Source organism: Cyrtonyx montezumae, unplaced genomic scaffold, assembly GCF_038088225.1.
Source record: "Cyrtonyx montezumae isolate F1298 unplaced genomic scaffold, pur_monq_1.0 scaffold_20, whole genome shotgun sequence".
NCBI classification, from domain to species: domain Eukaryota; kingdom Metazoa; phylum Chordata; class Aves; order Galliformes; family Odontophoridae; genus Cyrtonyx; species Cyrtonyx montezumae.
This window is the reverse complement of record NW_027071937.1, coordinates 8,557,903-8,576,312: the sequence shown is the minus strand read 5'-3', so window position 1 is coordinate 8,576,312 and position 18,410 is coordinate 8,557,903. Positions and strand designations below refer to the sequence as shown.

The window sequence follows — 18,410 nt, the reverse complement described above, 5'->3', positions numbered from 1 at the left end:
AACCCCATTTAAGGGCTGACCACCACCAGGGAAGGATCTCTTCTTGGAGATCCCTCCCATGTGGAGTCCTCTGCGAGCCTTGTCATCTTAAAGGTGAGCCATCTTCTCTTTTGTATTACCAGTATAACTGTTTATATAGAACTACTTAAAATATACCATCTTCTATACTATTCCCTGGTGGAGTATCGTCATTAGGAGTTATTTACCCTACAATGTGGAACCACAGAAGAAGAAAGGGAAGGAAGTAGCACAGAGGGGACACGCGGAGGGAAAGGCAAGAGATTGGGAAGGCAGGAATTCTCTGACATACATTAGAAAGGCAACCTGCTCACTTGGTGAGATGGCTAACATGGGACTCGGGTCCAGGTACAGAGAGCAGATGAGACACTAACACTGCTTACCAGGCACATTTGGTACTCAAGGCGCTTCCGAGCATCCTCACTGGGTTTCTTCTTACGGAAGAAGAGTGGCATCATGAGTTGTGACTATAGCTCCGTCTGAATGGCACAAATTATCAGCATAAATAAAGGCAGATGGCTCTTGGAGTGTGTGGATCCTGGACTACAGAACTGTGCTCTAATAAGAGAAACAAAAAAAGAAGGAAAAAAACCACCACCTTTGTTTAGCCTTTGTTTAGACCTTCCTTTGGCTTGATCACACAGGCAGAGCCCATTACACCAACGCAGAGGAAGTGTTAACGTGAGTCACAAAAGCACTGATGAACCTCTGAGACAGGCAGACTGTCCTGTCACTCCTGTGCATGATAAGTGAAGGCAAGCTGAAACATGTATAGGCAGGAAAACACAGGATCTGCTCCAGGACAGGAATTAAGAAAGCTGTGTCAAGAAAGCAGGCACCAGGGACAAAAACAAACTATTCAAACTCAAAACCAATTAACTCTACCATGACAATGAGTAACTATAAAATATTACAGACTAAATAAAGGCTAGAAATGAGACAATTCCTGATTTTGAGAGCCTCCACCTTGCAGGGTAAGAGAAAGAGGCAGGACCACGATGCAGATCAGAACACAGAGATCTCAGAAGTGGACTTTACAATTGCTGCTCACAGCAGGGACCCCTCTGGCAGTCACACAGCCCATGTCAGCTGCTTCCATGATGCCAGATAGGCTCAGGGGTCAGGGTGTCCAATCTCAGCTTGCTTTGCTTCTCAGCTCCACTGTAGGAGGTCATGGCCTCAAATTTTAGGGCAGGGATTACCTCAAGTTAAAAAAACACTTGGTTCATTGGCTTTTCAGACAGAAATTACTGCATGGCAATGCTTTTCCTACTTTGGTCACCTACTGAGATGAAGAGATTCTGCTTAAATACCTATTAACATAAAGTCAGGTTTTTAACAGGCTTCAAAAACCAAGCTATTTTCTAATCACCTGATAACTGCCTACAAAGCCAAAATAACATCCCTGCTGACACATTTTTAATACGTTCAGACTTAAATACCCAAATGGGGAGTTGGACTCTACGATCCTTGAGGGTCCCTTCCAACCTGGCACAGTCTGTGACCCTGTGAATCCCTCACTGTGGCCCATTCTGTTCTCCCATAGTGTAAAACTCACTGCTCACCACAGTCATCACTCACCAGCCAGGGCAAGCCAGGAAGAGAGGCCAGAGTGAAAAATGAGATGGTTAAACAAGATGTGAAATTGTCAGGAATTACAGTTAGGAAATTCAATAATGCAGGGAGGAGCCAGAAACATAGGTGAGACATCACAGATATGAATACAAGGGGACTTATAAGAAAGGGAATAAGGATGCTTTCAGCAAAGTAATGATAACACTGATGAACTTAAGCACCCACTTCTCCCTTCTCACCTATCTGCATTATGGCTACGTACCCTTATTAGTCATGCAGATAGTAGACATCAGATATCAGTTCAGTTTTCACACAAAACACTGCAGAAAGATAAGAAAGCTGAAGCGCAGGCGGCTGAACACGGAAAGAGAAGTGCCAGCGAAACGCCCAGCGGATCGTCAGTCGGACCATTAGTTGGATGCAGCGTCAGACTGGCCGCAGCGAACACAGGTCGGGCCCGCAGATCTCCGAGCTGCTCCTCCTGCGGACAGCGGCTCGAAGCCCGCAGCCCATCAGCCCAGGTGAGAGCAGCGGCCATCAGCCGACAGAGGCCGAGGGGCCTAAAGCTGCCGTCTTTACTTATTTACATTAGCCCCTGTGAGCGCTGCGGACCGGGAACGGGCACCGGCACCGCTCAGCCCCCCCCCCCCACTCCGCGCCCCTCCTGTCAGCCACCACAGCTCCGCAGGAGCGGCAGTTCCCCTCCCTCTCCCCCACCCCAGGCCTGGGGAGCCCCACGGCCGCCGCCCCGCTCCTCAGCCCGGCCACGCTCACCGCCGCCCGCTGTCATGACGCCCCGCCCCGCCGCCTCGGGGCCTCCGCACCACAGAGATGAGAGGCCAGAGCGGCCCGCTCCGCACCATAGAGTTCCCCACCGGCGAGCCGAGGGGCAGATCCCGCTCACCGCCGAGATCTCGCGAGATCTCGGTACCCATATATATCTCCCGCGCACGGCCCGCCGCCTTTCCGCCGTCCGTCAGGCCGCAGCCGGGAGTATCCGCCGCCATCCGCGCCGCCCGCCGCCGCCATGCCGCCCAAGTTCGATCCCACCGAGGTGAAAGTCGGTACGTGTTGTGACGGCGGGGGGAGCGGGGATGGCGGCGTGGGGCTGACTGAGCGTTGCTGTGCCCGTAGTGTACCTGCGCTGCACCGGCGGGGAGGTCGGCGCCACTTCCGCCCTGGCCCCGAAGATCGGACCGCTCGGGTTGGTACGTGCGGGGCGGGATGGGCCCCGGCGCGCTGCGCCTTCATCCGAGCGCCGTTTGTTCCTGATCGCGGCGCGCGTGTTGTTCTCAGTCTCCCAAAAAGGTCGGGGATGACATCGCCAAGGCCACGGGGGACTGGAAGGGGCTGAGGATCACGGTGAAGCTCACCATCCAGAACAGGCAAGCGCAGGTACTCAACGCCACGAGGGATGGCTCCGTGGTGCGGGTCCTGGGCGCAGCGGGTGCTGCGTGCCGCAGCCACGGGTGCCGGTCCCGGCGGGGTCGACTCAGCCCTTCATCCTTCCGAGGTGGATAAAATGAGTGCCACACGTTGTGTGGGGTCTTCTGCGAAGATCTGGGGAGGAAGGGAACGTCCGCTCCTTTGGAGTGGGATGGTTGTGTGTGCGTGTGAAGTGTGGAGAACAAGGGAAATAGAAATCTGAACAAGGCCCTCCTGAGCTGATCCTGCAGCCACTTGCCACTGTACCTGCCTTGAATTCAGTGGCTGGTGTGTTCCAGTGGTGAGCTGAGAGCAGCCCCAGCCTGGGAAGCCATGCTCTTGTGGCTGTGGGCAGATCTGTGTTGAAAGGGTGGGAACAAAGTCCTGTGCTGCGTTATCTACGTGCTTGGGTGGTGGGGGAAAGAATTAATCTCTTTTTATTTAGATAGAAGTTGTTCCTTCTGCCTCTGCTCTGATTATCAAAGCTCTGAAGGAGCCCCCCCGTGACAGGAAGAAGCAGAAAAACAGTAAGTTTTGTTCCACCTTTGGTTCCCAGTGGTACTGATAAAGAACCTTGTGATTGTGAACACAAACTGGCAGGCAAGTGCCAGGGGGCTTTTGGGCCAGCAGGTTTTCCCTAAGTGTAGCACACAGACAAGTTCATACATCCTGAAAGCAAGCAGAACAGCCACCCGCCACTGTACCTGTCTTGTAATACAGTGACTTGTATAGTCCAGAGGTGAGCTGAGAGAAAATGCCAACCTAGGAAACAGAGTTATTCTTCGTGTGGGTAACTCTGTGCCGAAGGCTGGGAACAGCAGCACTAACCACGGCCCCACTGCAGCTGCAACCTCACTGCTCTGTGTGATCTGAGTGCCAGGAATGACACTTAGCTGTTGGAGCATGGGGAACTGGAAGTGCACTGTGCTTCAGGGAGCTTATTGGTGCCATTGTTTTGCTTCACAGTAAAGCACAGTGGCAGTGTCAGCTTTGATGAGATAGTGAACATCGCTCGGCAGATGAGGCACAGATCCCTGGCTCGAGAGCTGTCTGGTAAGTACCAGCCTTAAGGGATGGGACTGAGTCCTGTGGTGTGCTCTGAGTGGCTCAGGCCCTTGGATGATTCATGGGACAATCTAATAACTGTTGTTAAGTTCCTGCAGCTTGTCTGTGCTGACGCTGAGCAGTTGGTTGTAGCAGCACATGGACAACCTGGTGCTGGCAGCAGTGAGCCTTACAGCCTGCTGAAAGCAGTGCCAACTGCAAGGCATGAGGGCATGGCAGGACTTAACCCAGGGATCCTGACCTCCCTGCAGCTGCAGTACCTACTTCTGTCACTACAGGGCTGAGTAGTAGGTAGCACTCAAGGCACTCTGCTTGCTTGAAGCAGGCAGTGCTCTCTGGAGGTTTCTGTGAGCAGTACCCTCTAGCTGGCTTAGGGTGTGTGCTGTCCCCTTCTGAACCCAATGGCTACAGCCTGCAGACCACCAGGTAGATGGCATGGGAAGGCTGAGGTGATTAGGAAGTTTGTTGGTTCTTCAGTTTTTTTCCTGTGCTAAAGCTTTGCTTTCTAACTGCAGGGACTATTAAGGAGATACTTGGAACTGCTCAGTCCGTGGGCTGCAGCATTGATGGCAGGCACCCACATGATATCATTGATGATATCAATAGTGGTGCAATTGAGTGTCCAGCTGTAAGTATCCATCTGTAACTGAAACTGCTGTAATTAAGCTATTTACTAAAGGGTTCTCTACTAATGAGCTGTATTTTCTTCTCTCAACAGAGCTAAGAGTGCAGAAAAGAAATTACCATATGAAGGTTCTTACATCTTCTGTAACACCTTAAGTACTTAATAAAACACCACCTTGTCTGTATACAGTGTCCCTGGCTTTGTCTTTCTCCAGTTCTGTGTATGTGGGCTTTTCTAGGCTCTCCCTGCCCTGTGCAGAAGTACCATGGTGAATGGAAAAGCTGTAGGGTTCTCATTTCCCTCAGGTGTTGGCTTGCAAAAGTGGAAAGTTGCCTCAAGCATGTATTCCCACATGGTGCAGAGAGCAAGCACCTCTGACTTCTACTGTGGAGAGCTTTCTCAGAGCTCTTGTCAGTGGCAGATGTGCATGTGGCTCTGACAGCTACAGCTGGTGACCTGCACCGGGGGAAGTGCTGCTGGAGGAAGTCAGCTTCCCCAGGTCAGTACAGCCAGGGGTGCTGCGGTGTCCCAGCAGCTGGCACCTGCCAGGGCTTGGAAATAGCCTGGGAGGAGCTGTGCATGCTGCAATGGCACTGGCAGGAATAAAAGCCTGGGTAGGGCTGTATGCCCAGGTCTGTTCTCAGTTCTGCAGCTGTTTGTGCAGCATTTGTGCCTGATGGGATGGAGCTTGGCCTTATTTGGCCAGCAATGGGAACATCTGGCTCAGGTGTCAGTATGGAGGTTCTTTGCTCAGACTTTTCTCGTGCCTGCAGACAAGGACAGTTTGAAATGAACTCCTGTGCATCTCTCACTACTGAAGAGGAGCAAGCCCTGTAGTTGGGGGTTTAATTCTGTAGTCTTCACCATTTCAGAGTGTTATAAAGGGGCTGGTTTCATGTCTCTTGGGCCTCCTGACTCCTTGGATGGTGATGCTGGAGGAGCTGAGTGAACAAGCTTGATAGCTCCTGCTTACATCTTATGTTCTAGGTTTTTCTGAAAGGAGGAAAAAAAGCAGTTCAAGTGTTGGTACTTTCCTTTGGGTGTTGTGAAAATCAGGTGCCACCTTAGAGCACACAAACCACAGTATATGAAGTGTTAGGAACCTCTTCCAAGCTCAGCTATAATGACATAACCAACCTCTTCTGGAGGGGAGGTTGTGACTTGGGCTTGATGCATGTTGCACGTGGCAGAGATTGATGCCTGGCTCTCACACCTGAGAGCAGTGTGGAGCTGTTACTGTGGTACTGCTGGAGAGTGCAGGTGGAACAGATGTTCTCTGAAGTCCCTGGGAAGCCTCATCCAGTTTCCTGCAGGGAGTGGGCTTTCTTTTGGAGTGGCACAGCACCAGGGATGGTGTGTGACCTCTCAGCCATAAAGCTGAAGTGGGATTACCCTGGTACTGAGAATGCTTTAGCATTCTTTAGCAGGTGTTGCTAAGCCCTGCTAGCAATGGGGTTATGAGTGCAATTCACTTTGTCCCCAGCAGCATCCAGGGGTTGAGGGAAGCTCTCAAAGTGCAGTTATTTTTTTGAAGGGAGAGGAAATGAAATCTTTCCCAAGATGCTGAATACTGTGGGCCTTGGTCTCAGAAAAGCTTTTTGGAAGGTATGCTTTCCTCATCTACAAAAGCAGTGATGGTACTCAGTGAGCTGATTTTTTTTTTTGTTTTACCACCACCTTTTCAGTTCTGCAAGCAACAGTTACCCAGCACTTAACAGCCTGAGAGAAAGACTATTCAGATGGAGCTCTACTACAGCAAACAGAACTGTATAGAGTGGTAGCTGGGGGAAATGGTGGCATACTGATGTGTCTGGCAATGTGTAGTGTATACCTTAGCTGAGCTGCTCAAAAGCACCAAATGGAGTCTTGATTGTTTACCAGGGTCTGCCTGAGGCCTTTGGGGAAAAAGCCCAAGCAGCAGGAGGGAGATGGCTGCACTGGGGAATTGGCTGCAGCTGCATCATGCACTGGGTGCTGAGCGACCTGGAGTCTGCATAATGGAGTAAAAGTCAAGCCCCCAAATGCCTAAGCTGAACGGGAGAAGGGGTAGTGGCAACTACTGTGCTGTGTACACTGAGCTGTGACTGTTGGTTGCTGAAGTACATGCAAGTAGTGTCACTTTCCACTATGCAAAGCACCATACAACTCCCAAGCAGCTGTTGTTTGAGGCTGCTTAGATGCAGAGTGATGTGGAGAAAGAAAACCTTTGTAACTGCTCCAGCTTAAGGCAGAAGTGTGGCTTTTGGCTATGCTGCCTGAGTGCACAGCAGTCATGTGCTAGGAATGCACATTGCACTGCATGTGAAGCATGAAACGTACATCATGTTAGCAGTGGGATCATCAGAAATCACCTGTTTGTACATGATTCAACAACAGGCTGCTGCTGTGGTAAGGCCTCGTGTCTGCTCTGCTTCTGCACTGCTGTGCCTGGTAGGGAAAGGGGTAAAGCTTCCCAAAGGCAGACCTTGGGAAAGCAGGACTCCCCTCACCTGTCCTTCCAAGATCCACGTTGCCAGGTCAGCATCAAGCCACAAAACCTGCTAGCTGCATCTGTTTTCCACCTGCGATGCTCAATGAGCCGGGCTCATGGGCAGAATTGGGATGCGCAGCAGCAGCAAGGGAGCTGCCAGGATCTCTGGAGAAGGGCTGGTGGTTCAGTGGAGGGCAGGTGGGGATTTGGGCTGAACGCTGTGTTTATAGTTTCTGAGAACGTCCAGGCTCATCTGCTATTTCCTGATGAAACGTGGGTACGTTGCTCCTGTGAGCTGGGGGCTGCAGTGAAATGGAGAAAGGCATAACACAAAATTTGCTTCTGTTACTTCAAACACCGGTGGCAGACATCAGTTTACACCACACATCCCAACCCTGACTCAGTCTGCACAGCCCCATGCAGCCTCAGCAGCTGGAGCTCTCCCGCCTTCTGCTTCCCTCTGCTCTCTCTCCAGCTGTTTATAGGGCCTTTATCTGGGGGAACCAGGGAATAAAGCTGAAGTGAGACTGAAATGGCAGGCACGTGCTATTTTTAATTGGAGATTCCAAGCAAGGAGGTATGGCTTCAGTGCACCCTGAAGAAAGGTTTCTTTACAACACACTAAATTTCTCAGCACTCCAAGCATGCAGCTTGCAACAAATCCTGGTTGGGTGTAAGGAAGAAAATACCTCCGAGTGGCCCCAGATTGCAGTGGGGATACCGGTGTGGTGGTGGGACCTCCCGGACGCGCTGGGGAAGCTGTGCTGGCCAGGCTGGCTGTGTTCAGCGGTCGGACGGCTCCCTTCCAGCTGAGGTTTGAAGCAGTTCCACCACGGAGCTGCAGCATCGCTGTCGGGGACGGGAGGGCAGCCTGGTCGAGGACAGCAGCACCTCTTTCAGAAGCAATTTTAGCTTGAAGAGCTTTAAAGCGTCTGCTGGTGTGAGCTTGGGAGCACTGTGCATTGCACACACACACACTGCGTGCTCTCGGCAGTGCAGGAAACGCTTGGGAAAATAAAACAGCAAAAAAAGTACTTCTTTGGCTGAAGGGAAGTTCTCATGGGGTCGGGATATGGCCTTTCCCATGCTGCCTCAGGGCGCGTGCTGCCAGCAAGGCACCGCTCTGCCAACAGTTCGTAGTTTCCAACCCGGGCTTCCTAGAAAGGAGGCACAGGGACCCACAAAGGCGGCGACAACCGACATCAGCGCCGCGTCGGAGCTCCGTCTCCCGATCGCCGTTTGTGCCGTGCCAGCGCGGCCTCCCCGCTCCGCAGCCCCGCGGCAGAGGTCGGGCAGCGCTGCCGAGAGCCGAGCCCTCCCCGGGCCGCGCTGCGCTTTCCGGACGCGGCCGCGCGGACGTCGCCGTTCTCCGTTTTGCTGCGGTCGGATGGAGCCTTCGGGGCCGAACCCGCGGAGCTCCGTGGCACCGGCACTGAGCCCTCGGTGCTGCCGGTCCTTACGGCGCGGGGACGCGGTGCTACGGAACGACGCCGAAGTGGCACCGGGGCAGGTCCTCAGGAGCGCCTGCGCGGCCCAGAGACGGAGGAACAGCGGAGACCGCTCCCGCAGCGCGGCCCGGCCCGCTCCGGTTCCCGTAGGACCGGACCCCCGCCGCCACGAAGTCACCGTTTAGTTACGGTTATACGCGTAACGCGACGGCCCCGGGGACGCTCCTCAGCGCCGCCTCTACCCTCCCGCGCCCGCCAGTGCGCGCGGCACAAAGCTTCCCGCGAATGTGACGTCACCGCCCGCGCCTCCGTCCCCCGCGCCCGAACCCGCACCCGCGCGCACCCGCGCGCGCCCCCTCCCGCCTTCCTCCCGCCTTCCTCCCGCCTTCCTCCCGCCTTCCTCCCGCCCTCCTTTCCCACGTGACCCCGCGCCGCGCCGCCCTCCCATTGGCCACGCCGGCGGCGTAGTAAGAGCGACGCGGCGAGGGCGCGGGCCGCCATTGGGCGGCGGGCGGCGGGGGGAGGTGGTGCGGCGCCCCGCCCCCTCCCCGGGTGTGCGCGAGGCGGCGGCGCGTGGCAGCGGCTCCCGCTCGCGGGCTCCGAGGGGCTGAGCGCGGGCCCGGCCCGGCCCGGCCATGACGGACTTCAAGTTGGGCATCGTGCGGCTCGGCCGCGTGGCCGGCAAGGTGCGGGCGGAGGGAGAGGAGGGGGGGGAGGGGCGCGGCCGCGGGGCCGGGCTCGGCCGCGCGGTGCGGGAGGAGCGCGGGGCGGCGGCTGAGCGCGGTGCTGTGTTGCAGACCAAGTACACGCTGATCGACGAGCAGGACATCCCGCTGGTGGAGAGCTTCTCCTTCGAGGTGAGCGCCGCGCGGGGCCCCCGGCACCGACCCCTCGGGAACCGCTCCCTCCCCATCCCCCCGCGGCCCCGCGCCCCGCCCCGCAGAGTGGGGGTCCGTCCTCGGGAGCCCCGCGCCGCCGATCGGGAGCCGCGCTCCCTCTGCCGGAGCGGGGAAAGTTGAGAGGTGCTCCCTCCGCACGTGGCTGTGGAAACGTCCCCCGAGCGAAGTCACGCCCGAGGTGCGCTGTCCCCGCCCGCACCGCCGGGTCTGGGGGAGCGCTCCCGGGCACGGGGCGGGGGGAAGGCACCGGGGACTCAGCACCTCCGCTGTGCGGGCAGGCTGAGGGGGATCCAGGGTGGGTGGGAGCTGCCCAGAGCTGCGGGTGCCCATCCTTGGAGGTGTTGGAGGCCGTGGATGGGCTCTGGGCAGCCAGCACACGGCAGGAGTGGAGCTGGGACGGGGGTTGGGGTCCCTCCTGGCCTAACTATCCCAGGATCCTGCAGCAGAAGGGGTAAGGTGTTGCTGGACATCTGAAACAGCCATAACTCTGCGGCGATTCAGCAACCCACAGACACGTGGGAAGTGCTGCCTGTTCCTGCCGCTGTCCCAGCGGAGCTCACACTCTGCTGCTCAGCACTGGTTGTTCTCACAATCTTCCTCTTCTCTCTAGGCTCGCATGGAGGTAGATGCTGATGGAAATGGTGCTAAAATATTTGCTTACGCATTTGACAAAAACCGTGGAAGGGGATCCGGCCGCCTGCTGCACGAGCTGCTCTGGTGGGTATCACGTGGGGCCCGGGATGTGTGGCTGCTGCTGCCCCTGCCCACAGCATCTGGGGTCACTCGGGGGCTCCCAGCCTCAGCCAGAGCCCAGAACTGCAGTGCTGTCAGGTCCAGGCCTGGGTCTGTTTTACACTGTGCCTTGAAATAGCTCCAGTAATGTTAATGTCAGGGATAGTAGTTACAGGTGAGTATTACGTTGCTTAAATCTGAGAAATGTGAGTGAAACTTTGCTTGGGGGCAGGTGGGTGACTGGCTGAGTTAAATTAACAGCTGAAGATGTGCTTTTGGGGCTGCCCCTGTCCTGTGATAAGCAGGTAAGTGAGAAGTGGCAGAGCGTGGATTGAACATCTGATAGTCTGAAACTTCAGGGACTTTGCTTGGCTTTCTGGAGCACTCCCTGAAGGGTGCTGCTGGTGTTTCCTGTACTGCTGTGTCTGCCCCCCACGTGGCAGGGAGCACTGCCTGAAGTGCTCTGTAGCTGCTGTTAGGACTCAGCCCAGTGTGCACGGTTGCCAGAAACTGATGGTCCGAGGCACTTTCTAAATGTGTTTTTCATGGGTTTGTAAGAAAGATGGGATCTGTTGAAGAGAGCTGTTATTTTTGAAAACCTTTTTTAAGAAATGAAGCATGCTTTCTGTTTTGGTCCCATAAACTGTAACAAGAAGTCCTGGTGCCCAGGTGATTTCTTCGTTGCTGGAGGTTACTTGTTCTCCCCCCAGCTCAGTCCCTGGATGGGAGGAAGGAGTCAGGCACTATTACTATTATTTCCAATCTGCTCATTAAATATGGATTTTAACCTGCCTCTGTTATTGTTTAATCTCACTGTACACAACATTGGAAGTGAGTCAGAAGTTGGCTGCGCTGCACGGTGTGAGTTGGGCTGTCAGCCCCTGCTCACTGTGCACCTCTCGGTGGGACCTGCAGTGCCAGCATGGCTGCAGTGTGCACAGTGTGAGCCTGGCTGGAGGCTCAGTATGATGCTCAGTCACTGCCTCTCATTAGTTGGACTTCTGTTAGGAAATAATGGTAACGTATTCGGTTGGGTAACTCAAGTCGTGTGACTTCACCATACGCTGGTGTCAAAGCCCCGAGGTTCTGTGCAATGGGGATTTTGGGGGGTGGGCTGTGAACTGTGCAGGCAGATCTGCAGGTCTGGAGATGCAGTTAGGTTCTTTGGGAAGCACCAAGCGTTTCGACTGTGCTGCAAAGTCAGTTTGATCCCTCTGAGGGCGTGTGTTTAGCTGTGGTCTTTAATTACATGCTACCAGGAGGCAGCTTGGTGCAGCTTGCTGTCTGAGTCTCCTTGTGTCTCAGGGAAGCCTCTTGGCTCAGGTGCTGCGTGGTGCTGGCCCTCCTATCAGCAGAGGCACACTGTTCTTTCCTTGTGCTGTGTCTGTTCTGAAAACAAACCTGCAGTGTGTTGAGCTGAAGGTCCTTCCCCCCATGAGCTGGGGCAGCAGGGAGGGCTGCAGGGGCCCTCCCAGGGCAGTGGATGGCAGCACCCACCACAGCAGTGTTTCCTGTGTGAAGGAAAAGCAGAGAGCTTGAGTTACTGCGTGTAGAGGAGTGGAAATGTTTCCTTCCTCCCTTCCTGTGCGTCTCCTTCTTCCCCTTCTCCGAATGAAGGAACAAACCCAGTGCTGTGCTCCTGGTTTAGGATACAGTGTTGGGTGCTTCTGCAATAAGGCTGATGGGTATTTTTTCAGTTGAGTTAAGCAGGAATCATTCATGCAGTGATGCCCTCAAGTCTGAGAGCTTTTGGCTGTCAATGCTGCAGTGGTGATAGGAATCTTTTCCCACTCTCCCCTCTAAAGTCCTCCTGCTGACCTGTGCAGCAACCTCCTCATGGGGGCCACGGCCTGAAATGTAACCACACTTCTGCAGTGCTCCTTCAGGAGGGGATTCCTGAGCCTTTGGCTCAAGTGGCTCCCTGGTATCCTGCACCAGGATGTGTCCCTGGGTGTTACGGGATACAGCTGCAGCAGAGCTTACAGGTTGTATGGGTGCAGATGGAAGCTTTGTAGGAGTGGGATAGGATGTGGCTTTTTGTTGCCCCAGCAGTTTCTTGGAATCCTTTTGTTCTCAACTTTGGCCTTTCTTAAACTCTCATTGTCTGTTTCAAAACTTTCTTGTTCAGTCTCCCTCTTCCCCAGTTAGCTCTTAGTCTGTGCTTCTGTCTTCTCCCTGATCCCACGTCCATATCAGTCCCATCTCCCTTGTTGGCACTTTGTCCTGGTCTCCATTTAATGAACCTTAATTCCTTCCTTCCCTCTTGGTATCTGATCGATGGTTGCCTTCATCTGTATGGGTCCGTGTTCCTCTGTGGTTCTCACTTCTACTCTTCAGGGCTCCCCATTTCACTTGGACCCTCCTGCAGCATTCACAACTCCAAAGCAGCTTTCCCTCTGTTAGGGCCTTTCAGCACATTCCTTTCCATAGCTCACTTTTGGTTTTTGGTTTCCTTTTTTCTCTAAATCAAGGATGAGTTTATGCAGCTGTCCTGCTTTGGTTTTGAGCAAGTTTCAGTAGATGTCTCTTAGTCAGCTGTGGGGACATTGCAGACTGTCTGCGTATTATCCACAATTAATCAAAAATATTTGCCTGTTTGCTGGTGGAAGCCCTGTCCTGTTGCTTAAGGGACGTCCTTAGTAAATTAAAAACTGACTCACGCCAGTGCCAAACTTGAACGTAAATGTGTCTGATAGAAACTCTGTTAAAATAATAAAACAGTATTAGCTGCTTTCAAGCTGTAATATAAATAATTACGTGGGTTCTGTTGTTGAAACTGGAATGGTGGTTTCTGGAAGTTTCTCTGTAATATTCTTACGATTAAAATATACCATGATTGTCTTCTGAGTCAAGTAATTTATAATGGAAATGAGCTCCTGAAACACATTTCTGTCTTCTGGGAGCTGATAGAGCTGAAATATTCACTGCAGCCTGTTGGCAACCTGAGTTTTACCATCACCAGTGGCACTGGGCTAGAAGGTCTTCTGGAGTCAGTGCAGCCCTTGTGGCTGTGGAGCACTGCTCGTTGCTGAGCTTCAGGCTGGTTTTGTTTCCTGCAGGGAGAGACACCGCGGAGGGATCGCTCCGGGATTTCAGGTGGTGCATCTGAACTCAGTGACGGTGGACAACCGCCTCGACAATCTGCGCCTCGTCCCGTGGGGCTGGAAACCCAAAGCTGAAGATCTCTCCAGTAAACAAAGGTGCGTCAGTATTTGCCAGGGAGGTGCCATCAAAAAATCCTGGTAAACATCTTAAGTTGTTTCACCTCTTCTGTCCGGTGGTGTCCATCTTGGCTGAGCCTCTTTATTTGACCTTGAGCTGCTTATGTATTGCTGTTGCAGATTTCTCATCTGAGAAAGATCAGAGTTAGTGCTGACCATGCAATGGAGGGACGATCTCACTCCGTGGCAGTATGTAGAAGTCCTCTCTGCCAGATGTCACCACAGTAAAGCAGTAAACCTGCGTTCCCTTCTGCTTGAATGGTGGCATTTGGGCACACTGAGTTCAGTCTGCAGCCCTTGCAGGCTTGCAGCTCTCGTCCTCAGGCACCGAAGTTCTAACACAGCCTGCAAAAGCCAGCAGCTGCAAAGTGCTTACATCTGAAATTGTGTATTTAGGTTAAAAATGACTTCCTGGGAACAGCTTCCATGGGTGTTCACTGCAGGTTGTGGGATCTTCCTACATACCACATTGTGCTGATGTTACTCAGTGCATCGGATCCTGACATCAGGTTGGGCTTGTTTCACCTGTGATGAGGGGGCCAAGGAATGTTCATTTTTGGCTTAAATCTGCATTTACACTGAAGTAACCCTAAAAGGACTCTAAATGTGAGAAATCTGTGTAGTCTGAGGCGTAGTGGATTCAGTGCAATGGTAACGTTACCTGCTTTGGTAATGAATTTGGAATTAATTTCTCTGTATGTTTATTTTGCATTTATGGACTGAATGCATGCTTGCTTTTTTAAAGGGAACAAAGTCTGTATTGGCTGGCAATCCAACAGCTCCCTACAGACCCTATAGAAGAGCAGTTTCCTGTACTGAATGTAACACGATACTACAACGCTAACGGGGATGTTGTGGAGGAGGAGGAGAACTCATGCACATACTATGAATGTCACTACCCCCCATGCACAATGATTGAAAAGCAGGTGTGTTTGAAAGAGCTGGAAGTAAACGTATGATGACTTGGGCTGCACTGGGGGGGGACTTGTTCTTAAAGCACATTTTGCAGGCTTCATTCAGTTGCTAAAGGCAGAAATTCTCTTTAACTCAGGTTTTCTTCATCATGGATTTTTTTTTCTGATGTGATTCAAGCTCTTAAGACTTTTTCACAAGTGTTTATCAGGGCTTCATAGAGGAAGGATGTAATTGTCAGTTTGAGAGAACACCGTGATGAATTGGAACGAGAAATGACCTAGAAGATTGCTGGGAGCAGAGTTATTGCTGCAACATGCACAGAAAGACAGGTGGAAGCATTCCAGGTCTCTTGTGACCCAGAATTTGAAGGAGCTCTATGAGGTTTCTTTATCAGTTATGGAGAAAGCATTTTAAGCCTTTGAACAGTAGTGAAGTGAAAAAATTACATGCTTGACCTTTCCTGTGAAGGGAGTGGACTTGCACAGTGCTCATTCAGCACTGAACTGGAGGAAAGCTAGTTGGAGCTCTTTGCTGCGGGCAGGGGAAGTGAGGCACTGTAGTCTAGATCAAGGCTGGTAGAGAAAGGGACATCTGGAGGCTGCGTCTGCATCAGACCCATGTCCTTATCTAGGAATAAGGGCTTTGCTTTTGTGATAAAAGCACTGAGTAGGCCACAAACATTCAGTGCTCTTGTTTATTTTTATTTTTGAGGCAGTAAACAAGTTTAAAATTTGTCTTGCTGGAAAAGCTTTCCAGCTTTACCTCCTGGTAGGGTCTGCAGCTGAGAGCTTCCTGGATAAGTGTGTCCAGCAGTGGCAGTGTGTGCAGCCCTGCTGGCCGTGTCTCTATCAAAGATGTTTGCACAACAGCCTCAGTGTGTGAAGCTGCTGGAATTCAGTCTGAGCCCTGCGGGAACAATTGCAAAGTCAAACAAACGCTATCGCTGCGCGTCGTTCTGATGCTCTGGCGGTGCTGGGACGTTCCTCGGGGCAGGAGCACTGTGCGCCCAGGGCAAGGCCGCGGTGCCGTGGTGCTGAGCAGTCTCACTAACGCTGCCTTCTTTCTCCTAGTTACGTGAGTTCAACATCTGTGGCCGCTGCCAGGTGGCCAGGTACTGCGGGTCGCAGTGCCAGCAGAAGGACTGGCCTGCGCACAAGAAGCACTGCCGGGAGAAGAAGCGGAGCTTCCAGCAGGAGCTCGGACCCGAGCGGTGACCGGGCGGCACAGGCCTCTCAGCAGCAGGATTCCTTCTCAAAGGCATTGGACTCTTGCTTTTGCACAGTAATGACAGACTGCTTATTGAAGCCAGAGGCACTGAAGAAAAACCCTGTGATGCTTGAGCAGAACAGCTGACTGGACGAAGCCGGCTCTGGTGCTGTGGAAAGGGATTGGGTCTACCCTTCCAGTATTATATTCTCAAGCAAAAAGACTACTGTGGAGGCTCCAGGCAGGAAGCTTCTCATTATTTATATGTTAATATGTTTGTAAACTCATGTACAGTTTTTGTTAGAAATTCTTGATAGGACTCATTACCTGTAATGTGCAGATGAAAACACATTGTTGGCCTCAAAGTTTAAAAAAAAAAAAGTCATGTAGCAAAAGCTTTTCCTCCCATGTGGCTAGAAGTGTCTGTGGCTGTGGCAGGGCCAGGAGGCTCTGACATCAGCACTTGCTCTGGAGAACTCTGCATGGAAGTTATATTTAAGAAAACAAAACAAAAAAAAGGCAAACACAGTAAAGGTTGGAATGAATCGTTGTCTGCTCTCTAGTTTTCTGCTGTTCCCTTCCAGCTGCTTTCAGAGCACGGTCACACTTGGGTGTTGGAAGCTCGTTCTCGTTAGGAGCTGGGGCACAGCGTGGGACCACACGGATGGCAGCGAGTGGCTGCAGTGCTGCTCCCTCCAGAGCGGTCTGCTGGAGGCTGTGCCTTACATGGGCAGTGCTTTCGGGAAGCTGAACCGGCTGTCACAGAGCCCTTGTGCAGAAGGAGCTGGAGGGAAGTGCAGGTACTCAGCCACACGGGGGTGCGGTGCCCTGGTGGCTTCCCCAGGAGCACAGCAGACACTGTGGTGTGCAGATGGATCCAAATGACCTAATATTTGGTGAGTTGAGTTCTTCATTTAAAGAGAAAGCGTCAAGCCAAGAATCACTTTTTAGTGCAGCATACATGCCTGTTCTTTTCTTGGATGTTTTCTCATGTGTAACTTGAAAAGTTTTCTTCTTTCTCACTTCTGCCTTAAAGGTGTATCGCTGAGTTTGCTGAAGAACTAAATGATTTAGTACCAGGTGTCAGTGTTGCTTCGCAGCTAGAGGAACGTGAGTTGTTGAATCCTGAAAGCAGAGCCTTTCTCTGAATGCTTACTGAAATAGATTATTATTTTTTTTTTATGTGAAAACTGTCAAAATTTATTTTTCAATCGGGATTCACTTCGTGTTGCAATGTTGGTCTTGCTTGTATTCAACCTGTCAGACAACAGCCTGCTGTGGACTTCCAATATTATATTATATTTCTAATATCTGCTCAGGAAGTTCTTAATCATTGCGACTTGGGTGGGATTTTGCTCTTCAAGTGTTGTAGTGCACAACAGCTTGTAAAGCTTTGTGTGGGAAGCTCTCTTGGTGGGCACACTGTGAAGGTGCACTTCTGTTCATGGCTGTACCTCAGCTGTTCTGTTCAGGCAGCCTAAAATACCCTTAGCTACAGGGAGATTGAGCAGGACTTCATCAAGCTTTCCTTATTTTTTAAGGAAACAATTGTTTTAAACGAACTGTAAGTTTTTTTTAATATAAAATGGAAAATAAGGAATTTATATATTTTTTTTTAACCCAAAGTAATAATCTGAAAAGGGCACAAACACTGTCTTGCCTTTCTCAAGGGCCAGTGGTGGTCATGCCACTTCTCCATTGTACTGCTAATGGAGATCAGCAAAGTGCAGTGCAGTCTTGGAGCATTTAAGTGCTTTTGCAGCACTGAACAGGGGAAGTGATCACAGTTACTATTTGTAATGGAGAAACAAAAGACGAACTGCGAATGAAGTGCTGATGAGGAGGAGGCAAAGGGCAGATATCCTGAGCAGCAGATAAAGGAAAGGTGAAGAGGACAAAAAAAAAAAAAGGATGGGTGGGTACCTGGGGTGGTGAATGGGGTGGGAAAGGTGACTGCTGGGTTAGGAGGTCTGTTAGAAGTCAACTAACAGCTACTAACCTGAGCATGCAGCAGTTGACTCCAAACCCCATGTGCCAGAGGAGAGTAGAGGCTACAAGGATCCCAGTGCCTCAGCAGCGAGGCCTGCCGGGTTGCTGAGGGATCTGATGGTATATTTTGGGAGCAGAAGGCAGTGGCCCAGGCCCATGCAGTCCTGCTGCCTTAAGGCAGCCAGTGCCATTGGATGTGTAGCTGCTGCATGGTTGTTCCCTGCTGAACATATGCAGTGTCCCATGCAGCCTGTGGGGTACCCAGGACTGCTCAGGTCCTGGGAATAGGTGAATGCTTCTGGTGGTTTCCAGTTCTGGGAGCACCCCATGGAACCCTGTGAGAGCCTGGAGAGAGGCTTTTCTCACAGCTGTGAAGAGGCAAATCCACCTCTGCAGGCTCCTGTGGCATGTGCGCATGTCAGCACACCGTGGAATACTATTTCCCCCAAGGTATTTTCCTTCATATTCAAGCGGTGGATATGAAGGAAAATTCAGATAAAAACTGTGGCTGGCTTAAGGAACACAAAGTCTGGAATAATGTACTGCAGGGCACAGTGTTCAGCTGATATTTCAGCCTTTAACATGCATGTGGGATTCTGCTCCATGATGGTGGTTTCCAAATGAAAGCAGTGAAGGCAAACGGGGCAGCTCAGAGCCCCAAGTGCTTTGTTGGGGTGTGGAACCTGTGTGGGACACTGCACTGGGGCTGGGAGCAACTGTCTTACAACATCTATTGCTTGCCAGCAACAGGCTTGAGAAGGGGACAAGAGGAGCCTGGTGTTATTAAGCAGCACTGTAGGATGCTCCTACAGCATGAAGAAA

The 18,410-nt window shown here is 52.1% G+C and overlaps 3 protein-coding genes and 1 non-coding gene across 4 annotated transcripts in view; 3 read left to right on the top strand and 1 right to left on the bottom strand.

Moving 5' to 3' along the window:
• LRSAM1 (leucine rich repeat and sterile alpha motif containing 1) overlaps positions 1–2,390 on the bottom strand; it is a 29,704-nt gene extending 27,314 nt beyond the window's left edge. Inside the window, exons 1-2 of the mRNA XM_065737679.1 lie at positions 2,368–2,390; positions 402–576 (exon numbers count right to left, since the gene is read on the bottom strand). Of these exons, the coding sequence (XP_065593751.1) occupies positions 402–476 (75 nt within the window). The 5' untranslated portion in view covers positions 477–576; positions 2,368–2,390. The remainder of the gene's footprint in view (positions 1–401; positions 577–2,367) is intronic.
• A 160-nt stretch (positions 2,391–2,550) lies between these two features.
• On the top strand, positions 2,551–4,892 carry RPL12 (ribosomal protein L12). Its single transcript, XM_065737680.1, has 7 exons — positions 2,551–2,657; positions 2,728–2,801; positions 2,890–2,988; positions 3,464–3,545; positions 3,985–4,071; positions 4,599–4,711; positions 4,802–4,892. Exons 1-7 carry the CDS (start codon positions 2,621–2,623, stop codon positions 4,805–4,807), a joined length of 498 nt encoding a protein of 165 aa, XP_065593752.1. The 5' UTR covers positions 2,551–2,620; the 3' UTR covers positions 4,808–4,892.
• On the top strand, positions 3,710–3,838 carry LOC136049454 (small nucleolar RNA SNORA65). Its single transcript, XR_010622305.1, has one exon. It is a non-coding gene; the product is annotated as a small nucleolar RNA SNORA65 (small nucleolar RNA).
• A 4,286-nt stretch (positions 4,893–9,178) lies between the features above and the next one.
• On the top strand, positions 9,179–16,144 carry ZMYND19 (zinc finger MYND-type containing 19). Its single transcript, XM_065737663.1, has 6 exons — positions 9,179–9,312; positions 9,424–9,483; positions 10,136–10,242; positions 13,317–13,457; positions 14,224–14,404; positions 15,464–16,144. Exons 1-6 carry the CDS (start codon positions 9,262–9,264, stop codon positions 15,605–15,607), a joined length of 684 nt encoding a protein of 227 aa, XP_065593735.1. The 5' UTR covers positions 9,179–9,261; the 3' UTR covers positions 15,608–16,144.
• The last annotated feature ends 2,266 nt before the right edge of the window (positions 16,145–18,410 follow it).

Excerpts from the sequence above, each read along its gene's own strand:
- RPL12 (XM_065737680.1), top strand. The coding sequence starts at position 2,621 with ATGCCGCCCAAGTTCGATCCCACCGAGGTGAAAGTCG. Across the intron at positions 2,658-2,727 it reads TCCCACCGAGGTGAAAGTCG|TGTACCTGCGCTGCACCGGC; the intron begins GTACGTGTTGTG and ends CTGTGCCCGTAG. Across the intron at positions 2,802-2,889 it reads AGATCGGACCGCTCGGGTTG|TCTCCCAAAAAGGTCGGGGA; the intron begins GTACGTGCGGGG and ends TGTTGTTCTCAG.
- ZMYND19 (XM_065737663.1), top strand. The coding sequence starts at position 9,262 with ATGACGGACTTCAAGTTGGGCATCGTGCGGCTCGGCCGCGTGGCCGGC. Across the intron at positions 9,484-10,135 it reads TGGAGAGCTTCTCCTTCGAG|GCTCGCATGGAGGTAGATGC; the intron begins GTGAGCGCCGCG and ends TCTTCTCTCTAG. Across the intron at positions 14,405-15,463 it reads GCACAATGATTGAAAAGCAG|TTACGTGAGTTCAACATCTG; the intron begins GTGTGTTTGAAA and ends TCTTTCTCCTAG.